Here is a 24,853-nt window from a genome sequence, read left to right as displayed (position 1 = left end):
ACACAGTGGAGAGAATGTCAGCCTGGGACAGTGAGGTCCCAAGTTTGAAACCCTGAGGTCACCGGCTTGAGCACAGGCTTGCCATCTTGAGCATGGGGTCGCCAGCTTGAGAGTGGGATCATTTCATAGTTGCTAGCTTGAGCCCAAAGGTCACTGGCTTGAAGCCCAATAGGTTGCTGGCTTATGCAAGGGGTCACTGGCTCAGCTTGAAACCCACCCCCGTCAGAAGTTGATGCTTCTCATTTCTCCCCCTTCTTATCTCTCTCTCTCTCTCTCTCTTGCAAAAAAAAAAGTCACTATGAGAAACAGAATAAATCTATTTTTCAATATGAGAAGACAAAAACACCTGATAAAAGAAGACATCTTTAAAAAAAAAAGTGCATGACATTAAAAAATTCAAAATTCACAAAGAGGTAAAAACAAAAGGTACATCTCTCTGCCACTTCCAATCTCCCAGTCCTATTCCCCAAGTGTAACCACTTAATATTTTCTCAGGTATCCTTCAAGAAAAAGACGTGTGTGTGTGTGTATGTAATTCTTATTATTAATATCTACATATTAGCCATCATACAATAACATTTTCTTGATACCTTACATCATATACTTAACAATATATCTTGAAAATCTTTCCTTATCAGCATATAAAATTAATAATAATACTCTAGCAATATTTATCAAGCACTGACAAAAATGCCACACAATGTGCAAAATGTTACATATGTTATACCTCAGACATTTAATCTTCAAAACAACCCTGCTAAGTAGGCACTATGTTAGGACATTGAAGTTTCAAGAGGTTAAGGTCATATAGTCAATAATGAATAACAGCAAGATCTGAACTCAAAGCCCTACTCTTAATCACTGCTCTATTTCTTTTTATCTGTAAATAGAGTCCATGACATAGATAAATTAGAGCATATTTAGCCAGTGTCTATTGGTATACAACTAGACAATTTCTAGTTTTAGCAAAAGATCACCACTGGAATATAAATTTCATTAGAGTAGAGTTTTATCTGAATCAAAAATTATGAGTAATATTTATTTTCTCTTTTGAACCTTTTATATTTCCATATTTTCTGCAGTATATATATTATTTTATAATCATAAAAATAGGTATTTTTAGATTAACTTCAAAAATAAGTAACTTTCCAAGCTTAATTTTAAAAATGGAGTCAGTGATTGAATTTAGATTTTTAAAGCTCCTAAGGTCTCCTTCCATAGAAGCAAGTCTTCAAAGGTAAATGATTCTAGCTATAGTTCATATTAATGATTTCTTTATTCTTCAAAACCTAGCCTATACCCAGGGAAAATGTCTAGTTTATATACTAACATATTAATATTGAATAGAAACACTTTAATGACTACTGTCACTGTTACGATCTGTTTCCTACCTTTCATGGATAGCTAAATCTCCTCTGAGGCACTGCCTTTGTGCCACTTATATGTTAGCCTGTGTTAACTTCTTTCAGAATTTAGGTACAGAGTGCACCAGTAACCACTAAAGGCCCAAGAAAACAAAAACACGTACAGGTTGTTCTTTGTGAAACTTAAGAACAGAAACAGGCCTTCTATATAACATACTTAACATTTAAGACATAGCTCCTTTTTGGGAGAATAAAAAAAAATGTCAGATGACTTGTATCCCATCTGACACTATTTTGGGATAACACTGAAGATTTAGAAAGCACTGTCTTAAGAGACTTAAATGTCTCCATCACTCTGATCTATATAATTTCACCAAATCTCAATTTTTTCACCTAAATCATGATAATAATATTGCTCCCTAATTTCATGGAACATATTAAATTATAATTACATTGAAAATAATTTTAAAATTTAGCATTTAAAAAAATTAACACATCTGAAATGGACAAATATCAAGAAAACTGAAGAGGGAAAAACCTCTACCAGAAAAAGTCAATCTTCTCAAAGGAGATAAGTTTATCCTCAATTCCACCCTCCTTCACAAAAACAAAGCCAAAATCTTCTTACCCACAAACATACAAATTATATTCTAGTGTAAGCTATATACAATTGTTAAGTCCCGTTCATTCTAACTCTTAAATACTTCTCAAATCTTTGTACTCTCCTTCCCTTCCTACAGCATCTGTCTACAAGTAACGGCACACTTAATGCTGAAAGTCTAAATGCGTTCTTCTTAGAATGGGAAGAAAGCAAGAATGTCTGCTCTCACTGCTTCTGTTCAACACTGTACAGCAGATTCTAGCCAGGGCAAGAGTAAATGGAAGGACGGATGGAAAGAAGAGAAATAAAAGGCATTCTGATTGGAAAGGAAGAAATAAAACTATCTTTACTCACAGATAACATGGCTCTGTATGTAGAAAATCTTAAGATATCTACCAAAGAAAGCGACTAGAACCAATGAATTCAGCAAGAGCAAAGGATACAATTTCAATATTCAAAAATCAATTGCATTTTTATATACTAGCAGTGAACATACCAAAAATAATTTTTAAATTCCATTCATAATAACATAAAAATAAAATATTTAATAATAGATTTAACAAAAGAAGTACAAGACTCACACATTGAAAACTTAAATAAACATTGCAGGAAGAAACCAAATAAGATATATTTAATGAAGAGACAGTCTGTGTTTATAGATTTGAAGACTCAATATTGCTCAGCAGAAACCTTCCCCAAGCTAATCTACAGATTCAACATAATCATCAAAATCTCAAAAGGATTTTGGCAAAAAATAACAAAATTCATATTGCTGTTGATCTTCAAATGTTTTTAGAAATCCAGAATAGGCAAAAAAAACTCCAGAATAGGCAAAACAATTTTGAAAAAAGAAGTTAAAAGTTGGACAACTTATACTTCTGATTCACAAAATCTACAGTTACAGTAATGACAACAATATAGTAGTGGTGTAAAGACCCACAGATCAATGAAAGACAATTATATGTCAAGAAATAAACTCTTACATTATGATCAACAGATTCTTGACAAATGTACCAAAGCAATTCAATGAGACAAGGACAGTCTTTTCAACCAAGTGTTGCAACAACTGAACATTCCCATGCAAAAAATAAGTAAATAAATAAATTTAGACCCTCATCACACAACATGCACAAAAAATAAATAGATCATAAGCCTAAATGTAAGAGCTAAAATATAAAAGCTTGTAAAGGAAAACAGAGAAAGAAATCTTCTCAACCACCAAAATAATGATCCATAAAAGGAAAATAAATTAACTAGACTTCATTAAAATTAAAAATGTACTTTAAAACTCACCATTAAGAAAATGAAAATCAGAAGAGACAAGATGGCCACAGAGTAGGCAGATGCTATAACTCCCACTTCCCAGAACCAAGATGGATTACAACCTAATTCTGAGAACACTCATTTTGAAAGATCAACTTTGGACTAAACTAAGAGGATTCTATAGCCAAGGACCACCAAAGAACCCACACTAAGACTGGTAGGAAAGGTGGAGATGTGGAAAGGACTGCCCCAGTCCCCAGAGCAAGCAGCGGCCAGGAGGGACTCTCCCGAAGGGGCTTATGGACTATATTTGGCTGATAAAACAGCCTAGACACTGCTTGAGAGAAGGAAGCAGAACTCTCAGACCCAGTCTCTGTATTAAAGGGACTGCACGGAGAACCTGGTTCACAGCCACTTTCCTGGAGCTCCAGGAGCTGGGAGCGCTGGGAGGACTAGAAAATATGGTCTTAGAGGCACAGGGGAGACACTTTGAGGGATGGATACCCTAACCCCTGGACTGAGTCACTCCCCAAATATAAAGTGAAAATTTTTCCTGGGAATAGCATCACTAGCAAAGGTAAGAAATTAACCCATCCAACCAGAGGCTCTCCTGACCCAGATAGAACAAAGAGGTTCTTAGAGGCAGGCAGCACATTAGGGACACAAATAGTGAGTTCAGAGGTCTAAGTACACCACCCCCCGCGATGCTGAGTGCTCGATGGGGGCATAGGGGCGGCAGCCAGAGGAGACAGGGAGGGGCTGAGGAGGTCCTGGCTCACAAACAGTCCTGCCTGCGGTGTGACAAGCCCACCAGCGAGGGCAGAAGCCGCAGCCGCCACTGCTGAGATCTGGGCGGCGTGCAACCAGGCCAGTGGCGCCAGAACGCCCTCAGCCGCAGTGCAACGGAGGCTGGGCGACCCTGAGGTGGTCCAAGTGGGAGCACGCAGGTCCAGCCCCGGAGGTGGGAGCCACAGCAGCTGTTGAGGAGGTCTAAGCCCAGACGCAAACCCGCCGGAAGGCGGAGCCGAACTCGGCAGCCCCAAAGCAGTCCGAGCTAGCCTTCACAAGCCCACCCGCAGAGGTAGAAGCCACTGCGGATGCTGCAGAGGCCCAAGCCCATGTGCAAACTAGCCCACAACATGGCCAGCCCACAGCGGCAGCAGAGGCAGTGGCGGCCATGGAGGCTGGCTGGTGCTGGCAGCACCTAAGCCCAAACGCCCCAGGCAGCAACCGCAGTGGTGGCCTGTGGACAGATCACACAATGGGAGCACAGGGGCCACACTCACTGGACCCCTGTAACTACACTGTACTAAGTGCTGAAAAAGAAGAAAAAAGCAAAATAAAATAATATAAATAAATTAAAAGTCTGGATAGAATGACATCTGAGCCTAAGGGGCAGGCCACATCCAATACTGTACGTAATAACTGAATTACACTACTGAGCCTAAGAAGTAGCCAGCAATAAGAGGCAACAGAAATCAGATATCAGGGGAACTCCCCCTAAGCCAAGAGTAGATAAAAGCCTAGGAGTGCAGTTGATATTTACAATAGCACCTGGGTCCAGAAGAGGCAACCACAAGAACTGGATCGCCTATAGCTACAAAAGAAGCCAGTCATAGGCAGTGACTCATACTGATCTGCACCAGGCCCCAGACAGGGAGGTCCAGGGCAGGCACATTCAGCAACCAGATATGGAAAGCACCAGTTCAAGACCTAACAACTCTTGTTAGAGTGGAAGCTAAGGAAGGGCTCTTCACACCTGACCCAGCTAAGGCACAGAAAATGCTGACAAAAACAGCAAAAAGAACAGTGATAGCAGATAAGTAGCCAGAGCGAAATACAAACAACAGCTGACATCAACCCAAGAAGACCTAGAAATAACACAACTGAAAATTGGAGGCAGACAATACTAATGCTAGACTTAGCTAGCTTCACAAACAACACACCCAAATGAGGAGTGTATACACAGACAAAATGGGAAGACAAAGAAGTGTAATCCAAATGAATCAACAAGAGAAACCCCAAGAAAAAGAACTGAGTGAGATGGAAATAACCAAACTACCAGATGCAGAGTTTAAAATAATGATTATTAGAATGCTCAAAGATTTTAGAGCAAAAATGGTTGGACACAATGAGCACCAAAATAAAGAGAAAACAAGCATCAAAAAGGACATTGAAATAATAAAGAAGAACCAATCAGAAATGGTGAACACAATATCAGAAATGAAGACTACACTAGAAGGAATTAAAAGCAGGCTGGATGAAGCAGAGGATCGAATCAGCGATTTAGAAGACATGATAAACAAAAGCACGGAAGCGGAACAGCAAAAACAGGCTCAAAAAGTCTGAAGAAACTCTAAGAAAGCTCTGTGACAACCTAAAAAGAAACAATATCCGCATTATAGGGGTTCCTGAAGGAAAAGAGAAAGAACAAGGGTTAGAGAGCCTGTTTGAAGAAATCATAGCTGAAAACTTCCATAAATTGATGCAGGAAAAAGTCACACAAGTTCAAGAAGCACAAAGAATTCCCCTTAAAAAGGAACCCAAAGAAACCTACACCAAGACACATCAATATTAAAATACCAAAGCTAAGAAATAAAAAAAAAAACTAAAAGCTGCAAGAGAACAAAAGTCATTCATCTACAAAGGAGCCCCCATAAGGATGACATCCAACTTCTCAACAGAAACACTTAAGGCCTGAAGGGAATTGCAAGTATGCAGAAGAAGAGCCTACAACCAAGACTTCTTTATCCAGCAAGGCTATCGTTTAAAATTGAAGGAGAAATAAAAACCTTCCCATACCAAAAAAAAAAGCAAGGAATTCATTATTACCAATCCAATGCTTCAAGAAATGTTAAGGGACTTGTAAACAGAACAAACGGGGGAAAATGTAGTAAAAGAGGAATGTAGATTTAAAGAATAAAATGGCACCACAGTAATGGTAACTTATAAAGTAGGGAAATAACTTTACTTCATAAAATTTATAAAGCAGAGTTACAGCAAGTTAAAGCATATAATAATAATTACTTACCAAGTACTTTATGTAGGATTTTTGCTAAGTTTGGCAGAATAAATCTTTATAAAACAACTTACTATAGTTAAATCTATCGTTTTATTTATACTTTGGTTGCTCTGCTACCGCCCACCATGAAAACTGGAATACCCACTAGTGGGCGGTAGGGACCATGTTGACTACCACTGCCCTTCACTATTGCAACAAAAGAAATGAAGTACCTAGGAGTAAATTTAACCAAGGAGGTTAAAGACTTGTACTCGGAAAATTATAAAACATTGATAAAAAGAATCAAGGAAGATACAAATAAGTGGAAGCATATATACCATGTTCATGGATAGGAAGAATAAACATCATTAAAATGTCTATATTACCCAAAGCAATTTATAAATTCAAGGCAATACCAATTAAAATATCAACGACATACTTCAAAGATATAGAACACATATTCCAAAAATTTATATGCAATCAAAAAAGAACACAAATAGCCTCAGCAATCTTGAAAAAGAAGAATAAAGTGGGAGGTATCACACTTCCTGATATCAAGTTATACTACAAGGCCACTGTACTCAAAACAGCTTGGTACTGGCATAAGAACAGGCATATAGATCAATGAAACAGAACAGAGAACCCAGAAATAAACCTGCACCTTTATGGACAATTGATATTTGACAAAGGAGGTAAGGAAATACAATGGAGTAAAGACAGCCTCTTTAACAAATGGTGTTGGGAAAATTGGACAGCTACCTGCAAAAAAATGAAACTAGACCACCAACTTATACCATTCACAAAAATAAACTCAAAATGGATAAAGGACTTAAATGTAAGTCGTGAAACCATAAGCATCTTAGAAGAAAACATAGGCAGTAAGCTCTCCGACATCTCTTACAACAATATATTTGCTGATTTATCTCCACGGGCAAGTGAAATAAAAGACAGGATAAACAAATGGGACTATATCAAACTAAAAAGCTTTTGCACAGCTAAAGACAATATGAACAGAATAAAAAGATAAACCACACAATGGGAGAACATATTCGACAATACGTCTGATAAGGCGTTAATAACCAAAATTTATAAAGAACTTGTAAAATTCAACACCAGGAAGACAAACAATCCAATCAAATATGGGCAAAAGAATTGAATAGACACTTCTCCAAAGAGGACATACAGATGGCCAATAGGCATATGAAAAAATGCTCAACGTTTTTTCACACAATGAGATATCACCTCACACCAGTCAGAGTGGTGCTCATTAACAAAACAACACAGAATAAGTGCTGGCAAGGATGTGGAGAAAAGGGAATCTTCCTGCACTGCTGGTGGGAATGCAGACTGGTGCAGCCACTGTGGAAAACAGTATGGAGATTCCTCAAAAACTTAAAAATGGAACTGCCATTTGACCCAGCTATACCACTTTTAGGAATATATCCCAAGAACACCATATCACTGATTCAAAAGAAGAAATACACCTCCATGTTTATGTCAGCCTTGTTTATAATAGCCAAAACGGGAAACAGCCCAAGTGTCCGTCAGTGGATGAGTGGATTAAAAAGCTATGGTACATATATACAATGGAATACTATGGGGCCATGAAAAAGAAGGAAATCTTACCTTTTGCGACAACATGGATGGACCTGGATACTATTATGTTAAGTGAAATAAGCCAAGCAGAGAAAGAAAAATATCATATGATCTCACTCATTTGAGGAATCCAAAGAACTATGTAAACTGAGGAATGGAATTGAGACAGAGAAGGGATTAAAGGGACCAGAGGAAAAGAGGACAGAGGGAAAAGGGATGATAGGATGGGATAAACCTGAAGGGAAGGGGGGAAGGCACTTTGGGGAGGGAGGATGCATTCGGGGCAACACTGGAATCTATGTAAACACAATAAATTAAATAAAAAAATGAAAATCAAACCACACAGGATAACAATATTTGTAAATCATATATCTAATAAAGGCCTGTATCCAGAATATATAAAGAACTCTTACAACTCAAAACAAGATAAATACTCCAATTTAAAAATGACCAAATGAGCGTGACCAGGCTCAGTGGATAGAGCGCCAGACTGGGACACAGAGAACCCAGGTTCAAACCCCCTTGGTTACCGGCTTGAGCACAGGCTCGTCTGGCTGAGTGTGGGCTTACCAGCTTGAGCCCAACGGTCACTGACTTGAAGCCCAAGTTGGTTGGATTGAGCTCAAGGTTACTAGGTTGAGCAAGGGGTCACTCATTCTGCTGGATCCCCCCAGTCAAGGCACATATGAGAAAGCAATCAATGAACAACTAAGGTGCCACAATGAAGATTTCATGCTTCTCATTTCTCTCCCTTCCTGTCAGTCCCTATCTGTCCCTCTGTTTCTGTCTCTGTCACAAAAAAAAAATTTTTAAAGGACTTTGTAGTACCTTTGTGAATTTTATCTGAATAAAACTGTTATTTTTTTAAAAAAATGAACAAATGATTTGAATAGGTATGTCACCAAAGAAGATCTGTGAGTGGTCAATAAGCACAAGAAAAACATCACTTATTATTTGGAAAATGCAAATCAAAACCACTATAAAATGCCAACTTCACACTCATTTGAATGTCTATAATCAAAGAAGACAATATCAAGTGTTAGCAAGGATATGGAGAAATTAGAATCCTCAAACACTGCAAGTGGGAATCTAAAATAGTGCAGTATCTGCGGAACAGTTTGGTAGTTCCTCAAAAACTTAAACATAATATTACCAGATGATCCAGCAATTTCACTCCTAGGAATAAACCCACAAGAAATGAAAACAGGTGTTCAAACAAAAGCTGTATATGACTGTTCATAGCAGATCTGTTCACAATAGCCAAAGATAGAAACAACCTATATGTGCATCAGTTGACAAATGGATAAACTAAATGTACTATATACATATTGAATACAATGAAACAATATTTAGTCATAAAAAAGGAGTGAACTACTGATACATGCTACAACGTGGATGAATTATGAAAACATTATGTGAAGTTAAAGAAGCCAGAGGGTTGGTTGTAAAGCATGGAATAGGAAATACAGTCAATAATATTATATAATAACTAGTTATACCAGTTGAATACTGGAAATATCAGGGAGAATACTTTTTCAAGTAGTTCATTGTGGAACTACTATGCTATACACCTGAAACTAATACAAAATAATACTAAATGTAAATTATAATTCAAAAGAAGGTGGTTTTTTCTTTCTTTTTTTTTTGAAAAAGAAGCCAGACACAAGAGACCACCCATGGTATGACTCTATTATATGAAATGTTCAAAAAAGGCAAATCTAGAGAGAGACAGACAGCAAGTATATTAGTGGTTGCCTGGAGCTTGGGGTGGGAGTGACTATAAACTATCACAAGGAATGTTGGGGGGTGATAAAAATGCTTTAAAACTAGATCGTGGGGGATGTTTTCACAAATCTATAAATTTACTAAAAATCATTGAATACACACTGGAATTAATCTTATGGCATGTAAATTACAGCTCAATCAAGTTATTTTTTTAAAAAGAGCCTGAGCATGGTTGGGACTACTCTGTGAAGAAAAGGGGAAGATATTGTTTCTCAGTCAGAGTAAGAATGGTAACAAGAAAACGAGAGCTAAAGCACAGATTCTCTAAGAAAGTTTTGCACCTGATATGCCTACCACAACCCAATCCCTTAATCTTCATCAAAGTTTATGAAAATCATTAAAAACAAAAGATTATTGAAAGACACAGTGAAAAATATTCCGTGTTCATGTATTGGAAGAACCAACATAGTTAAAATGGCCATATTTAATGCAATTCCCATCAAAATCCCAATGTCATTTTTTAAAAAAATAAAAAATTGCCAAGTTGCATGGAACCATGTAAAACCCTGAATAGTCAAAGCAATCCTGAGGAAAAAGAATGAAGCCAGAGGTATATCACACTACCTGACTTCAAGTTGTACTATAGAGCCACAATAATCAAAAAACAGCATGGTACTGGCAGAAAAACAGATACACAGACCAATGGAACAGAATCAAGAGCTCAGAATTAAAACCACATATATATGGACAAATCACCTTTGACAAAGGAGCCAAAAACTCACAATGGGGAAAAAGGCCTCTTCCACGGTGCTGGGAAATTGGAAAGCCACAGGCAAAAGAATGAACTTGACTACAGTTTGTCCTCCTGCACAAAAATTAATTCAAAATGGATCAAAGACCTAAATATAAGATCTGAAATTATAAATTACATAGAGGAAAACATAGGTATTATACTCATAGACCTTGGCCGTAGAGAACAATTTAGGAATTTGACCCCAAAGTCAAGAGAATTAAAGGCAAAAATAAATGAATGGGACTACATCAAACTAAAAAGCTTCTGCAGCAAAAGAAACTGACAACAAAACAAATAGGCAGCCAACTAAATGGGAGATGATATTTGCAAACAACAGCTCAAATAAGGGGTCAATATCCAAAATATATAAAGAACTCACAAAGCTCAGCAACAAACAAGAAAACAATCCAATGAAAAAATGGGAGAGGACCTGAACAAACAGTTCTCCCAAGAGGACATACAAATGGCCAACAGATATATGAAAAGATGCTCATCCTCACTAGCTATTAGAGAAAAGCAAATCAAAATTACAATGAGATACCACCTCACACCTGTTAGATTGGCTATTATCAAAAGGAAAGGTAATAACAAGTGCTATAGAGACTGTGGAGAAAAAGGAACCCTCATTAACTACTAGTGGTAATGAAAATTAGTACAAGCATTACGGAAGCAAGTATGGTGGTTCCTCAAAAACTAAGAATAGAACTACCATATGACCCAGCAATCCCTCTACTGGGTATCTACCCCCAAAATTCAAAAACATTGGTATGTGAAGACACATGGACCCTCATGTTCATCATAGCATTATTCACAGTGGCCAAGACATGGAAGCAACCATAGTACTTCTCGATAAAGGATTGGATAAAGAAGATGTGGTACATATATTCAATGGAATACTACTCAGCCATAAGAAATGATGACATAGTGTAATTTATGACAACATGGATGGACTTTGAGAACATTATACTGAGTGAAATAAGTACGTCAGAGAAAGCTAAGAACTGTATAATTTCACACATAGGTGGGATATAAAACTGAGACTCATGGACATAGATAAAAGTGAAGTGGTTACCAAGGGAAGGGGATGTGGGGCAGGGGGGAGGAGGAGGGAGTAAAGAAGTACAACTATACAGTGACAGAAAATGATTTGACCTTGGGTGATGGGTATACAACATAATTAACAGTTTAAATGCTATAGAAACGTTTACCTGAAACCTATGTACTCTTATTGATCAATGTCACCCTGTTAATTTTCTAAATAAAATTTTTTAAAAAAGAAATTGCTGATATGAGTTAATAAGTTTAGTTTTCTGGTGTCACATGACAGATCAGAAACACCTCAAGATGATGCAGGAGTGTAGATGCAGAAAGAAGTGTGGGGAAGCAAACAAACAAACAAACAAAAAAAAAACGTAACTCCGTGGGCGGGCTATAGCTGGCATAAATGTCAGAACTAAACTTAACAAAGGTAAGGGACAGACCTGCAGCTGGCATCAGGTTATACTGGTTTTTCTTTCTACTTTTGTATTTCATAAGTTACATTTAAATTTTAGTAGGTAGCAAATCTGACTGGACAGCTATATATTTAAATAATTACAGTGATGCTGAACAACTTAAAATGAAAATTTTGAAGATCATTAGTAGTTTTGGTGTGACTATACTTTTACTCTCCTTCTTTTGGTTAAAACCCTGTTCTTTTTGGTAAAGAACTCATTCCTTGAGATTGGTGGAGTTGACACTATCACATTTCTCCTCTAATCCACAGAAAAGGACATGTGACCCAGGACCTGCCAAAGTCCCCTATATCCCTCTACAGAGTAACTGATTCAAAGAACATGTGACCCAAACCAGACCAACAACTGAGCTGCTAGAGATCTTCTGCTAGAATTAACTGGCAGGATTTGAGCCTGGGACTGTCAACTCCCATAGCAACTCAGTGGAAAGTCTATTGAAGACCTAAAGAGGCCTGCTGACATCATCTGTCTGAACCAAATGTACTCAGTTATTAAGTCAACACTTTCTCTGTGTGCAAATAATCTGATTTGAGTTTCTGTCACTTGCAACCAAAAAGTCTCCTCTGTAAAAAGCCACTGAAAAAGTACTGAAGCATCAAGAGTGGTTGCCAAAGAGGGCCAAATAATATGATCCAGAAGTGAAGGGGAGACTTAATTGACTAATGGAAAACAGGATGCAGGAGAAAAGCAGGTAAATATAGTTCTTCTCCTAGACTCCCATCTACTGATCTAAGGAACCATTCGTCCATAAAAAGATATTCTATGTGGCCAACCAAGCACACCTACCAACAATCTCGCTCCATCTCTTTGAGAAGCTGTGGTCAATATTGTTAAATTTTCACCTTATACTGTTTCCCTTCCTTTCCTGCCTCACTTCCCTTTTCTCTTTTGATGCCCTTAAATTATGCCTCTGGATAAAGCCAGATCAAAGAATCTATAGCACCCGGCCAGAGCATTAGAGCATGGTCCCACAGTGCAGAGGCTGCGAGTCCATCCCCGATCAGGGCACACTCAGGAACAGACTAATGTTCTTGTCTCTCTTTAAAATCAATAAAATAAACATTTAAAAAACCCTACAGGGCCTGACCAGGCAATGGCGCAGTGGATAAAGTGTCGAACTGGGACGTGGAGGACCCAGGTTCGAAACCCCGAGGTCCCTGGCTTGAGTGCGGGCTCATCCAGCTTGAGCACAGGGGTCATTGGCTTGAGCGTGGGATCATAGATATGACCCAAGGTCACTGGCTTGAAACTCAAGGTCGCTGGCTTGAGAAAGGGGTCGCTTGCTCTGCTGTAGCCCCCTGGTCAAGGCACATATGAGAAACAAATCAATGAACAACTAAGGTGCTGCAACAGAGAATTGATGCTTCTCATCTCTCTCCCTTCCTGTCTGTCTGTCCCTATCTGTCCCTCTCTCTGACACAAAAGAAACAAAAAAAAAAAACCAAAAAAAAAACCTATAGCAACCATCAAGCTTTAAGATCATAAACAAAATAAGGATTCTCAGTATTAATACAATGTTGAATAGAAATGATAATATGCACAGTAATGCCTGTAAAGCAAGACAAAAAATACATCGGTTATAAAGCTTCAAAAGGAAGAAACAAAAATTCATAATTTCTAGATGATATGATGATATGGTTGTCTATCTAGAAAATACAAATGAATCCACAGATACATTCTTAGAATTAACAAGACTTTAGCAAGGTATATAGCTAGATACAAAATCTTTCTGTACCTAGAGATAAATCTAATAAAAGATATGTAAGCCTGACCTGTGGTGGCACAGTGAATAAAGCATTGAACTGGACTGCTAAGGTACCAGTTTGAATCCCTCGGCTTGCCCAGTCAAGGCACATACAGGAAGCAGTACTACCAGTAGGTGCTCCCCACTTCTCCCCCCACTGTCTCAATCTCTCTCTCTCTTTGTCTCTCTTTGTCTCTCTCCAAAAATCAATAAAATCTAAAATAAATATATATATGTATATGAAAACCTTACAGAGAAAATTGTAAAATGTCATTGTATAATATAAAGAAGAACTAAAATGGATAGCAAATCATAATCATAGATTGGTAACTCAGTATTATAAGGATGTCACTTCTCCCAAAATTGATATGTAGATTTAATGCAACCTCAACCAAATTCTAATAGGATTTGAGAGTTTTTCTAAAATATACATGGAAATTCAAAGAGCTAAGAGCAGCCAAGACACTTCAAAAAGGTGGGAGGAATTATTCTACCAAATTCTAACACTTACTAGTATTAGGATCATTTAGCCTGACCAGGCAGTGGCACAGTGAATAGAGCGTCAGATTGGGATGTGGAGGACCCAGGTTCGAAACCCCAAGGTCGCCAGCTTGAGCATGGTCTCATCTGGTTTGAGCAAGGCTCTCCAGTTTGAGGCCAAGGTCGCTGGCTTGAGCAAGGGGACACTCGGTCTGCTGGAATCCTCCAGTCAAGGCACATATGAGAAAGCAGTGAACAACCAAAGTGCTACAACAAAGAATTGATGCTTCTCATCTGTCTCCCTGTCTGTCCCTATCTGTCCCTCTCCCGGTCTCTCTGTCGCTGTCACAAAAAAAAAAATAAATAAATAAGATCATTTATAATTATGAAAAGATGTATAACCAAACCAATGTAACAAAAGAGTCCAGGAAAAAAAAACCACAAATAAGGACACAAAATCTATTATAGACATGGCAGGGAAGATCAATGGAGAAAGAATAATCCATTCTGGAAAAAATTAAAATTTCACACCATACCAGGTAGAATATAAACCTAAATATAAAGGAGGCAACTGCAAGTTTATGATAATACAGATGAATATCTTAATAAGCTCAAGGTAATAAATATTTCTTAAACAAGACCCCAAAAGAACTCAACATCAAAAAAAAAAAAAAAAGGCTGATAAATTGCATTAAAACTGAGAACTCCAGTTGGAAAACTCCATGAAAAGGATTCAAAACAGAGTAGGAAGATATTTGCAACACATAAAATCAATAAATGACTAATACACTAAATGTATATAAAATACGCACACAAATCAGTAAGAAAAAGACAGAAACCAAAGGGAAAAAACAAAGAGGGAGAATGGCAAAAGATGTAAATAAGCAATTTATTAAAGAATATTCAAATAGTCAATAAACATACAAAACAGCTCCATCTCATTAGTAATCAAGTAAATACAAATTAAAACTTTTACAGGAGGAAATCTTATCCTTTTCAACAGCATGGATGGACCTCGAGATTATTAAGCTAAATTAAATAAGCCAGTCAGAGAAAGACAAATACCATATCTCACTTATATGTGGAATTAATGAATAAAACAAACTGGTGAAAAAAACAAAACTGGTGAACAAAATAGAAACACAGTCATGGACACAGGGAACAGACGGACAAGTGTCAGAGGGGAGGTCGGTGGGGGGACTGGATGAAAGAAGGTGAAGGGATTAACCAGAAAACATATACACATAACACATGGACACAGACAACAGTGTGACAATAGCCAGAGGAAACCGGGGTTGAGGACTAGGCAGAGGTGGGCAAAGTAAGGGAAAATAGGGATGGAAAGAGACCTTGTTTTGGATGGAAGGCGCATGATCCAGGCTGCAGATGGTATTTTACTGAGTTATATACTTGTACAGTTTTGTGAACCAATGTCATCCCAATAAATTCAATTAATTAAAAAAAAAACTTTTGGCCTTGGCTGGTTGCTCAGTAGATAGAGCATTGGCCCAGTGTATGGACGTCTCCCAGTGTATGGAGGTTCAATTCCAGGTCAGAGCACACAGGAGAAGCAACCATCTGCCTACCGCCCCCTCCCTCTTCCCCTTCTCTCCCTCTTCCCCTCCCACAGCCAGGGGCTCGATTGGTTAGAGCAGTGTTTTTTAACCAGTGTGCTGCGGCACACTAGTGTGCCGTGAGACATGGTCAGGTGTGCCATGGGGAAATTAAACATGGGTCCCCAAACTACGGCCCGCGTGCCAGATACGTCCTGCGGAGGCTATTTATCCAGCCCGCCGCCTGCCACCTCCATCCGAACATAAACATTCCCCTTACAATCCCTCCAGCTATCAGCCACAGAAAGAGTGGAAGCACAGGGAACGCTCACTGACCAATCACCTTCTAGGATTCATACCGACCACTAGCGATGAACCAATAGTAGGCCGCCTCTCATCCACACCCAGGAAGGTCCCCGCTCGGGCTGCGGGGCACTTGTCATTGTGTGGCCACACAATGACAGCAAGTAGTTGAAGCTGCTACTCCTCCCCATGGTCCCGATTTCTAATCCTGGTCAGGACTGGAGGTAAATGTTGCCACCACTAGATGAAGCCTCAGCCTCAGCTGGTTATGTCTATCCTGATAGTGTATATAGATATTTGACCTTTTTCTTTTTAAAAGAGACCCCCGCAGAGGGTGATATACAATGCATCACAATGTTATCTAACTTTAAAGCTAAAGTTTGCTGATCTTCCTTTGGACAGTTTTTGGTTATCTGTTGCCAAGGAGTTCCCCATTCTGGCCAACAAAGCTATTTTGACATTGCTCCCGTTTTCAACCACATATCTATGTGAGCTGAGCTTCTCAAGCTTGACTGCGATAAAAACTAAAAACAGAGAGAGACTGAGAACTGTTGAGGAAGAGCTTCGTGTGTGTCTTTCTACCATTCCTGCCAGAATATCCCTTTTGTGTTCATCGAAACAGGCCCAGGTTTCACACTAAGTGAGTATAAATACATTTAGAAACTATATTATTAACTATATGTATAATATGTACTGTGTTAGAGTGTCATTTTGGTAGGTGGTATGCCCCAGGATTTTGTAAATGTAAAAAATGTGCCGCGGCTCAAAAAAGGTTGAAAATCACTGGGTTAGAGCATGGCCCCAGGTGCTAAGAATAGCTCAGTTGGTCCAGGCGTGTCAGCTTCAGGTGCTAAAAATAGCTCAGTACTTGAGTATCAGCCCCAGATGGGGTTGCCTGGTGGATCCCAGTTGGGGCACAGGAGGGAATCTGCCTATCTCCCCTCTTCTCACCTTAAAAACAAAAAAGCATCATGCATCCACCAGACCAACAAAAATTAAAAAGTTGGCAACACCGAGTGATGTAACTATATAAAGCAACATTGTTGTGAGAGTGTACATTTCTAAAACTATCTTAAAAAATTTGGTATGACCTAAAAACTTGATGTTAATAAAACTGCTATGACGAACAATAAAATATATAAGACCCAGCAATTCCATAACCTGGTGTACCACAGAGAAACTCATGCCCATGGGTACCAGAGTAGATGTATAGGAATATTAATAGGATCATTGTTTCTAACAGTCAAAAACTGGAAACAACCCAAATGTCCATCTACTGTAGAACAGAACATTGTGGTATATTTATACAATGAAATAATATAAAGCAATGAAAATGAATAAACTTCAATTACAATATCATGAATGAATCTCAGATACAGATATAATTTTGGGCAAAAGAATCCAGGAAGCATACAAACATACAGTATGATTATATTCAATTGAATTCATAAACAGAAAAAAATAATATTGTTTAGGGATGCATTAATAGGTGATAAAAAATAAAGAAAAGCAAGGAAACGGTTATCCTAAAAGTAAGGATAGTGAATTAGAATAGTATGAAGAAAAGGGTATGATTTGGAAAAGAAAAAGGATATACCAAAAAGAAAATAATACAACAGATGAGTTACAGAGATACAAATAAGCAGAACATTTGTGGATGTGCAGTGAAAACACCAGACTGGTCCAAAATGCAAGCTAGAGCATAAGTCAACAGGAGAGGATCAGATTATAGATGACATTAAAATGCAAGCAACAGTAGGACACCACTACACGTATATTCTTGAACAAAAGAATGCCATGATTAAAGCTGTGATTTAGGGAAAATTCATCTGCAACACACTAGAATTAAAAGAGGGAGAGAGAGACTAGACCAGTTATGACCCTGTTGTCATCTAGAAGTGAGGTAATGAAAGATGCCCCACGGCGTCGGGGTGGCATTCATTCAAACATTTCTTATGTGTCCACTTCACAGACTCCGCGCTAAGCACTGCAGATAAAAAGACCTAGGCCAGCTATCAGAGCTCTGAAAAGCAGTACGTATAATACAGGGGGAGGGAAATGGGTGAGGAAGGAAGCATAAGAAAAAATTTTAAAACAGGCAGTAGTTCCTGAAATCAGTGAAGAAAAGAAAAACATCAAAGGTTCTTAATCTTCAAGAGTTCTATAATTCAAGTATACATAAGGTATGATGATAAGTACAGCTACGTGGACCCAGGAATGATGAGACAAGCAGGAAGTAGTCGTGACTATACCACAAACAAGTGACAAATATGACCAGAAAAGAAAAAGGAATGATTGGTTGGCAGCTAGAAAGGCCAGAAGACTCAATGGTTCTTTGTTTTATGATGAGAAAGGCATAATGAGCCTTAAGGTTTAAGGAAAGCATCCATTAAGAGGAATAGATTGAAGATGCTACAAAGGAAAGGGAAAATTGTGAGATTAAGGTTCTGAGGGAGGTGGCAAGGTATGAGATTCAAAGTACAATAAAACAGGCAAGCTTTAGGGTAAGACACCTTTCAGGCTCAAGAGAAAGATGGTTAAATGACATTGGCACAGCAATATGCTGAGGTTAAAATGAATAACTCATGTTAGACCTCATGTCAAACTTTTTTAGTAAAAGTCAGTGGGGAAACACAATGATAAATAAAGAAAATGATTTGGAGGAAACCTCAAATGAGAAAACTTTAGCTAATGAAAGATCAACTTTGGACTATTCTAGTCTCCCTCTGCAGCTCAGGAGCAAGAAATATATAGGTTAGATATTCAGCATTTAGTGAGATGAGTACAACAAAATGTCAGGGAAGTATATGTCCAAAGTGATAAAAACAGGCAGCACTGAAGTAGTTGATACTAACTGGAAAAGATTTAGTTTGATCGGGAGTGAGACAATGAATTGAACAAAGAAGATTTAGAGAATTGAAAGAGTGGGCCTATCTACCCAAGGTTCTGAACAGGTTCAAAACTAAAAACAATCGAGGTTATAAATAAGTCTATATCTAGGAAACCATACTTATATAAAATTATTTTTAGAAATAAAGAACTGATGCCCTGGTCGGCTGGCTTAGCGGTGGAGCGTCAGCCGGGCATGTGGAAGTCCCCGGTTTGATTACTGGTCAGGGCACACAGGAGAAGCACCCATCTGCTTCTCCACCTTTCCCCCTCTCCTTCCTCTCTATCTCTCTCTACCCCTCCCGCAGCCAAGGCTCCACTGGAACAAGGTTGGCCTGGGTGCTGAGGATGGCTCCATGGCCTCCACCTCAGACACAGGAATGGCTCCGGATTACAGCAGAGCAACACCCCAGATGGGCAAAGCATCACCCCTTGGGTGATGCCGGGTGGATCCCGGTTGGGCACATGCGGGAGTCTGTTTGACTGCCTCCCCACTTCTAACTTCAGGGAAAAAAAAGAACTGATGCAAGCCTTTCACTAAATTCTGCTTCTTAAGCAGCAAAATGATGCTAAACAAAAGCAAGAGTAAGAAGGCAAGGGTAACTTTTGAGATGCTAACAGTGGCACTGTTAGAAAAGCTAGAACTACTCCGGAAAACAGTTTGCAGAAAGAAAATACAGTTGAATAAAAAGTATTAAGATCTGAAATCAGAAAGCCAGAATTTGAGTCATAATTTAGGCAAATAATCTCATGCTCTGTAGGCCTCAATTCCTCATCTGGGCTATAGAAAAATTGTAACAAAATAATATAGTAATAACAATAACAGCTAACATTTCTTTTAATGGTTACTATGTTTCAGGCACAGTTCTAAATGTTTTGCGTGTAATAACTCACTTAATCCTCACAGTAACCCTATGGAGGTGACTATGCCCATTTTACTGATAAAGAAATGATGACAGAGAGGTTAAATCAACTGCCCAGAATCACACAGCTATTATGTGCCACAAACAGAATTTCAACCTGTAAAATGTGCCCTGGAGCCTGTATCCTATTTTTGCTATGTTCTTCTGCCTCTCTGGGTTATGAAAATGAGAATGTAGTAAAAAGTATTTTAAGAATATACAAATGCTCATCATTACTGCTGAATATCAAGTGACTGGACAAAATAATCCAAACAAAATCCTAGATCATTAATCTACAATCAACATTCCAAAAATTGTATCTATTATATGCCCGGGATGAGTATAAAGGTTAACAATGCACGTGCCTTGTCCTCAAAAAGCAGGGAGACAAGAGGCAATATTAGATATAGACAAAACGTACATGCTGCTTTTCTATGATGAGCTGAGGTAAGTAGGACGAAAGTGATACAGAATAAAGAGCTTGTGATAAATCATCAGCTTCAAAAAAAGTAACAGCAAAGAGTTAGAAAAGAGCTAAGCCAGAAAAGAAATCAGCAGGTTTCTTTTTAAAATAAAGGTTTGTGACCATTATAAAGCTTTAAAAAATGAAAGATAGGGTTTCAAACAGCAACAGTTTTTTCAAAGAGCAACAGATTTCATAATGCATATCATAAAAGGGATGATCACTACCAAGAAAAGTTCCTAAGCCATATCATATTACATATTTGTTATAAAAAAAAGTTGATATGTACTGGCACTAATAAAAAGTCCTGTTCTAAGCATTTTAGAGGTATTGATTTATTTAATCTTTACAACAACTCTATATGGTAGGTCCTACTATTACTGTATCTCATTTTATAGATAGGGAAAATGAGGCATAATGAAGTGAAGTAACTTGCCCACATTGACTCAATGAAGAACAGTGCTAGGATGTCAAACTCAAGGCAGTTTGCCTCCAGAGTTTGTGCTATATTTCCTCTAGAAGGAAACTATGAAGCAGAACAAGAATTTATTCAAAAGTATTATTCAGCCATGTTTGGCAACAAGGAAGAAAGTACCTTTATGATAAGCAGATAATAATTCATCATCTATAGCAGTTCTGTCCTTGGTCTTCCATCCAAATTAAGTCTGCACATTTCTCCTGGACTCTCATCTACTCCTCTGACTTCAATTACAATCAACTTACTGATGACTCTCAATTCTAGATCTTCAGCTCTGCCTCTCTCTTTTGCACCTTAAACCTGCATCAGCAACCTAGTAGACATTTCTTTGAATACTCCAGGAGCACCTCAAAATCATGTCCAAAACCGAATCACCTCCATTCCACCTCATTTCCACCCTCAAACCTCATCTTCCTCCTGTACTCACTCAATAACTGGGTAGATAACTCTATTATCTACCCAGTTGCCCATGTCAGACACCTGGATATCACCCCATACTCCTCTGTCTTCCTCACCTTAGATCCAATCAATCACTAATCTCTGCTATGTTGACCTCTTAAGTAGCCCTCTAACTAAGGTGACCAATCGTTCTCCTTAAGGGAGGACAGTCCTTCTTTTGTAAGTTCCGTCCTCCCTTGAAAATTGTCCTCCTACATGTTCTCCTTTTTGATATTGGAAGACTAATCTGTAAATGTCCATATTCGATCGATGCAGAGCGATCCATAGCATGTGATGTGACGTATTTGTATCTAAATGAGTACTTTTTTCTTAACAATTATTATTAAAAATTAATAGGCATGTAAGCATAATTGCAATATAAAATATTACAAACATTTTATTATACATTTATCATATTATAATGTATAATTGTTGCAATGAATAAAATGTTTCTTTTATTTACGATTTTGTTTTCTTCAATTTATTTTTGTCCTCCTTTTTATTGTAAAAAAGTTGGTCACCTTACTCTACAAACACATAGCTCTTCATTTCCATTGCCTTAACTTTACAACTTTACAAGACTGGATTAATGTGAATTTAGTGCTGTTTTGCAAAACTGGTTTGTGTGTGTGCATGTGTGCGTGTGTGCGTGTGTGCGTGTGTGCGTGTGTGCGTGTGTGTGTGTGTGTGTTGTTCTGGCCTATCTGAGGACAAACTCCATAGATGGAGAACAGGTATATATTTCATATCTAACTCCATAATGTGCACATTCTTGATCAGGTAATGTTCTCAGAGATGGACTTTTGGTTCCATTTAAAGAGAAATTAATACTAAGCACATGTGACAGGTAATACATCCTTTTTAAATGCCTCAGAAATAACCCAGTTATTACCAAAAAAAAGAAGTAATTTTGTATTAAATCTATCACAGCTCCTTAGGATATACTAATTATCCAAGTGTTCAATGATAGCTAGGATGTAGGCCATGCACTCTGCATGCTGAACACTTTACACAAATCATGCCGTTTCACTTTCACACCAAGTCTATGATCTGGCTACTGTTATTATACCCATTTTCCAGATGAGGAAATTAAAACTTAAGAGAGCTTAAACAATTTGGCTAAGGTGGCAAGTTAGAAAATAAAAGTAGGGATCTGAAGCCATGTCATGGCCTGACACTAGAGCCCATGCTCTTTAGCACTTACTATCTTAAAGCCTTTTAAGGACATAATGAAATGTTTTAAAACTCCAAAGAAAAAAATTAAGCACAAAGCTTAAACCAAAGAAATGTTGCGTTTAAATTTACAGAGTGCCAAAACAAAGTAACACTACGGAAGTTCAGGCAGGTACGAAAGGACCTCTCTGGGAGGTCCAAAAATGTTCAGGAAACGCCAAAAAACTAAAAAGTTCCCCAGCCACAGAAATACAAATGTCAAGAAATACATTTGAATTTTTCTTTTTCTTGGGACATCATAATTCACAGAAATATGGTCTTATTAAAAGCAAAAATATCTAGTGTCTTATACATTAGCATTTTCCACAGAGAAATTCTACAAATATTAGAATCCCCCACAGTAATTCAATTTTTAGTTTTGAGGGGAGGGAAGGTGACAATCAACCCACACAAACAGGTGCAGGGCTCCTAAAATACGGGTGAAAAGAGCCAGTGCGTAAAGAACACTGTCCACCATCCATCTTTCTCCAGTGATACGTCAAACGTAGGAGCCCACTGAAATTCACATGGCATTCGCATCAAGCTTTAGCCTACAATTCGTCCAACGTTCAGCAGCTAGCCGCATACCAAATGTGCAGACCACAGGCTCTCAACTTTTCATTTCGGCCCCACGGTCCACCTTCCGGGTGCACGACCCCCCTGGGAGCTGGACCCCCGGGTGCAAAAAGGGCTCGGGTCAGATTCCTCCGAAAGGCAAAGAGGCGCGAGGGGGGCGGCCTCCCCCGGCCGGGAGCCCCCGCGCGCCGCTCCCTTTGTTGGGGTGGAGAGGAGGGCGGACCCCGCACCCTCCAGGGGGCAAGCGGGGAGTGAGCGGGGAGTGGGCGGGGAGAGGAGCCCGGCGAACGCCGCGGCTCGGGAATGCGGACACAAAAGAATTTGGGGAGCGCTGATCTGCCAGCCGGCCGGTAGGCTCCCCCACCGCCCCTTCAGTAAGCCTCCGCGCAACTCCAGGCCCCGGCAGCCCAGGACTCTCTGGGTCCCCCGACCCAGTGACACTGAGGGCCGGGGGCCGGGCCGCGTGAGGCCTCGGCAGCGGCCGCAGCACCGCGAGCCTCCCCGCCCAGCCGCAGGCCCGGCCGCGGGATCCCGGCCCCCGCGCCGCCACACCCACCCGCCTCCTCGGCCCGACCCGGGAGGACTCCCCCGCTCTCCTCTCGCTGCGGCGGCGCGGCGCACGCCCGAGATTTACCTGCTGATCTTCTGGGCGAAGGCGCGGCGCTCGGCCATGGCTGCGGAGGCGGCGGCGGCGGCGGTCTGGGCGCGGACCGGCGGGCGCGTGCCTCCTCGCTCGCCCTCCCTCCCGCGAGGCCTCCACCACTCCCCGCTCCGGACTCGGGAGGTTGGGGCTGGCGGCCGGAGCCCGGAACGAGCCCTGCCGTAAAGCTCCTGAGAGGGGCGCAGCGAGAAACCGCTCCTCCCCCCCCCCCCCCCCCCCCCGCGGGTCGATCCCCGAGGGAACGCCGGCTTCCGAGCGCCGCCGCGGCGGGCGGGAACCAGGGGAAGAGTGGAGCGTGGGGGACTGCACGAACCACCAGACCGAGAGAGGCCAGAGGGGGCCCGGCGACCTAGCGGGGGGAGGGCCCTTCCCGAGGAGGGCTGGGGGAGTGGACGATTCCGAGGGGGCTGTGCTCTGCCGCCTAAGATGGCTCGGTTCGAGTTCCTGCAGCGCCCATCTCAGAGCTGTGAAAAGCACTTTCTCTTCCGTTTCCACCCTGGGAATGTGGCCTTACTGGAGAAACAATGGTTCGTCTCAGAAAAAGAGCCAGAAAAGACCATTCTACAGAAGTAACAGTAATAATAGTTGACTTGTGGCGCTTAGTCAGACCCTGATTAAAGTTTTATACGCAGAATCTTGCTTAAAATTGACAACAGCTCTCTGAAGTAAGTTGTTACCACTATTTTAGAGTGAAGGAAATTGGTTCAGAGAAGCTAAACTCCTGGCCCCAGGTCACGCAGACGGTAGCCTCTTCCACTGACTTTCAGACCTGGCAGAGCCCAGGCCTTTTCTTTGAGGGCAAATGTTTCTGTGTTGATAGTTCTCTTCCTGAGCCTGTTACTTCTCCTTTGGGACCTCATTTTTTATTTATATATATTGGACAAAGTGAGCTCTGTATACTTTTCCAATTTCTTATTCTATTAAATAATTTCTGTTTACCAATCTGAGTTTGCTCGTTAAATTTGATTAAGAAGGACTAGCAGAAATCATGTTTTATTATTCTGTTGTTATCCTATAGTATCTAAATTGTTTGGCTCCTAATGCATATTTGCTAATTAGTGGCGTTATGGTCAAAATAAAAATATCTTGGTTTCTTGTACCTTTCCTCTTAAGTAGTGCAAGAATTTAATATAAGTATTCATTTATTAATATGTTCTTGCTGTGTCCTTGTGAAGTACTTTGGATACTTGTTTTTCCTCTTTTACAGTTGGAAATCTGTAGCATTCAGCCATTAAGGTTTTTGCCCAGTCACACACTGAGTCAGAGGTGAAACCTCAATTAGTCAGATCCATAACTT

The 24,853-nt window shown here is 39.7% G+C and overlaps 1 protein-coding gene across 12 annotated transcripts in view; it reads right to left on the bottom strand.

The window, feature by feature from the left end:
• Positions 1–23,707, bottom strand: part of DOCK7 (dedicator of cytokinesis 7) — a 254,205-nt gene extending 230,498 nt beyond the window's left edge. For all 12 annotated transcript variants that reach the window (XM_066269012.1, XM_066269013.1, XM_066269016.1 and 9 more), the window contains exon 1: positions 23,530–23,707. In XM_066269012.1, the coding sequence (XP_066125109.1) occupies positions 23,530–23,567 (38 nt within the window). In that variant the 5' untranslated portion in view covers positions 23,568–23,707. The remainder of the gene's footprint in view (positions 1–23,529) is intronic.
• Between the last annotated feature and the right edge of the window lie 1,146 nt (positions 23,708–24,853).

This window comes from Saccopteryx bilineata, chromosome 3, assembly GCF_036850765.1.
Source record: "Saccopteryx bilineata isolate mSacBil1 chromosome 3, mSacBil1_pri_phased_curated, whole genome shotgun sequence".
NCBI classification, from domain to species: Eukaryota; Metazoa; Chordata; class Mammalia; order Chiroptera; family Emballonuridae; genus Saccopteryx; species Saccopteryx bilineata.
Note: the sequence above shows the minus strand (reverse complement) of the source record. Positions and strands in the feature narration are given on the sequence as shown.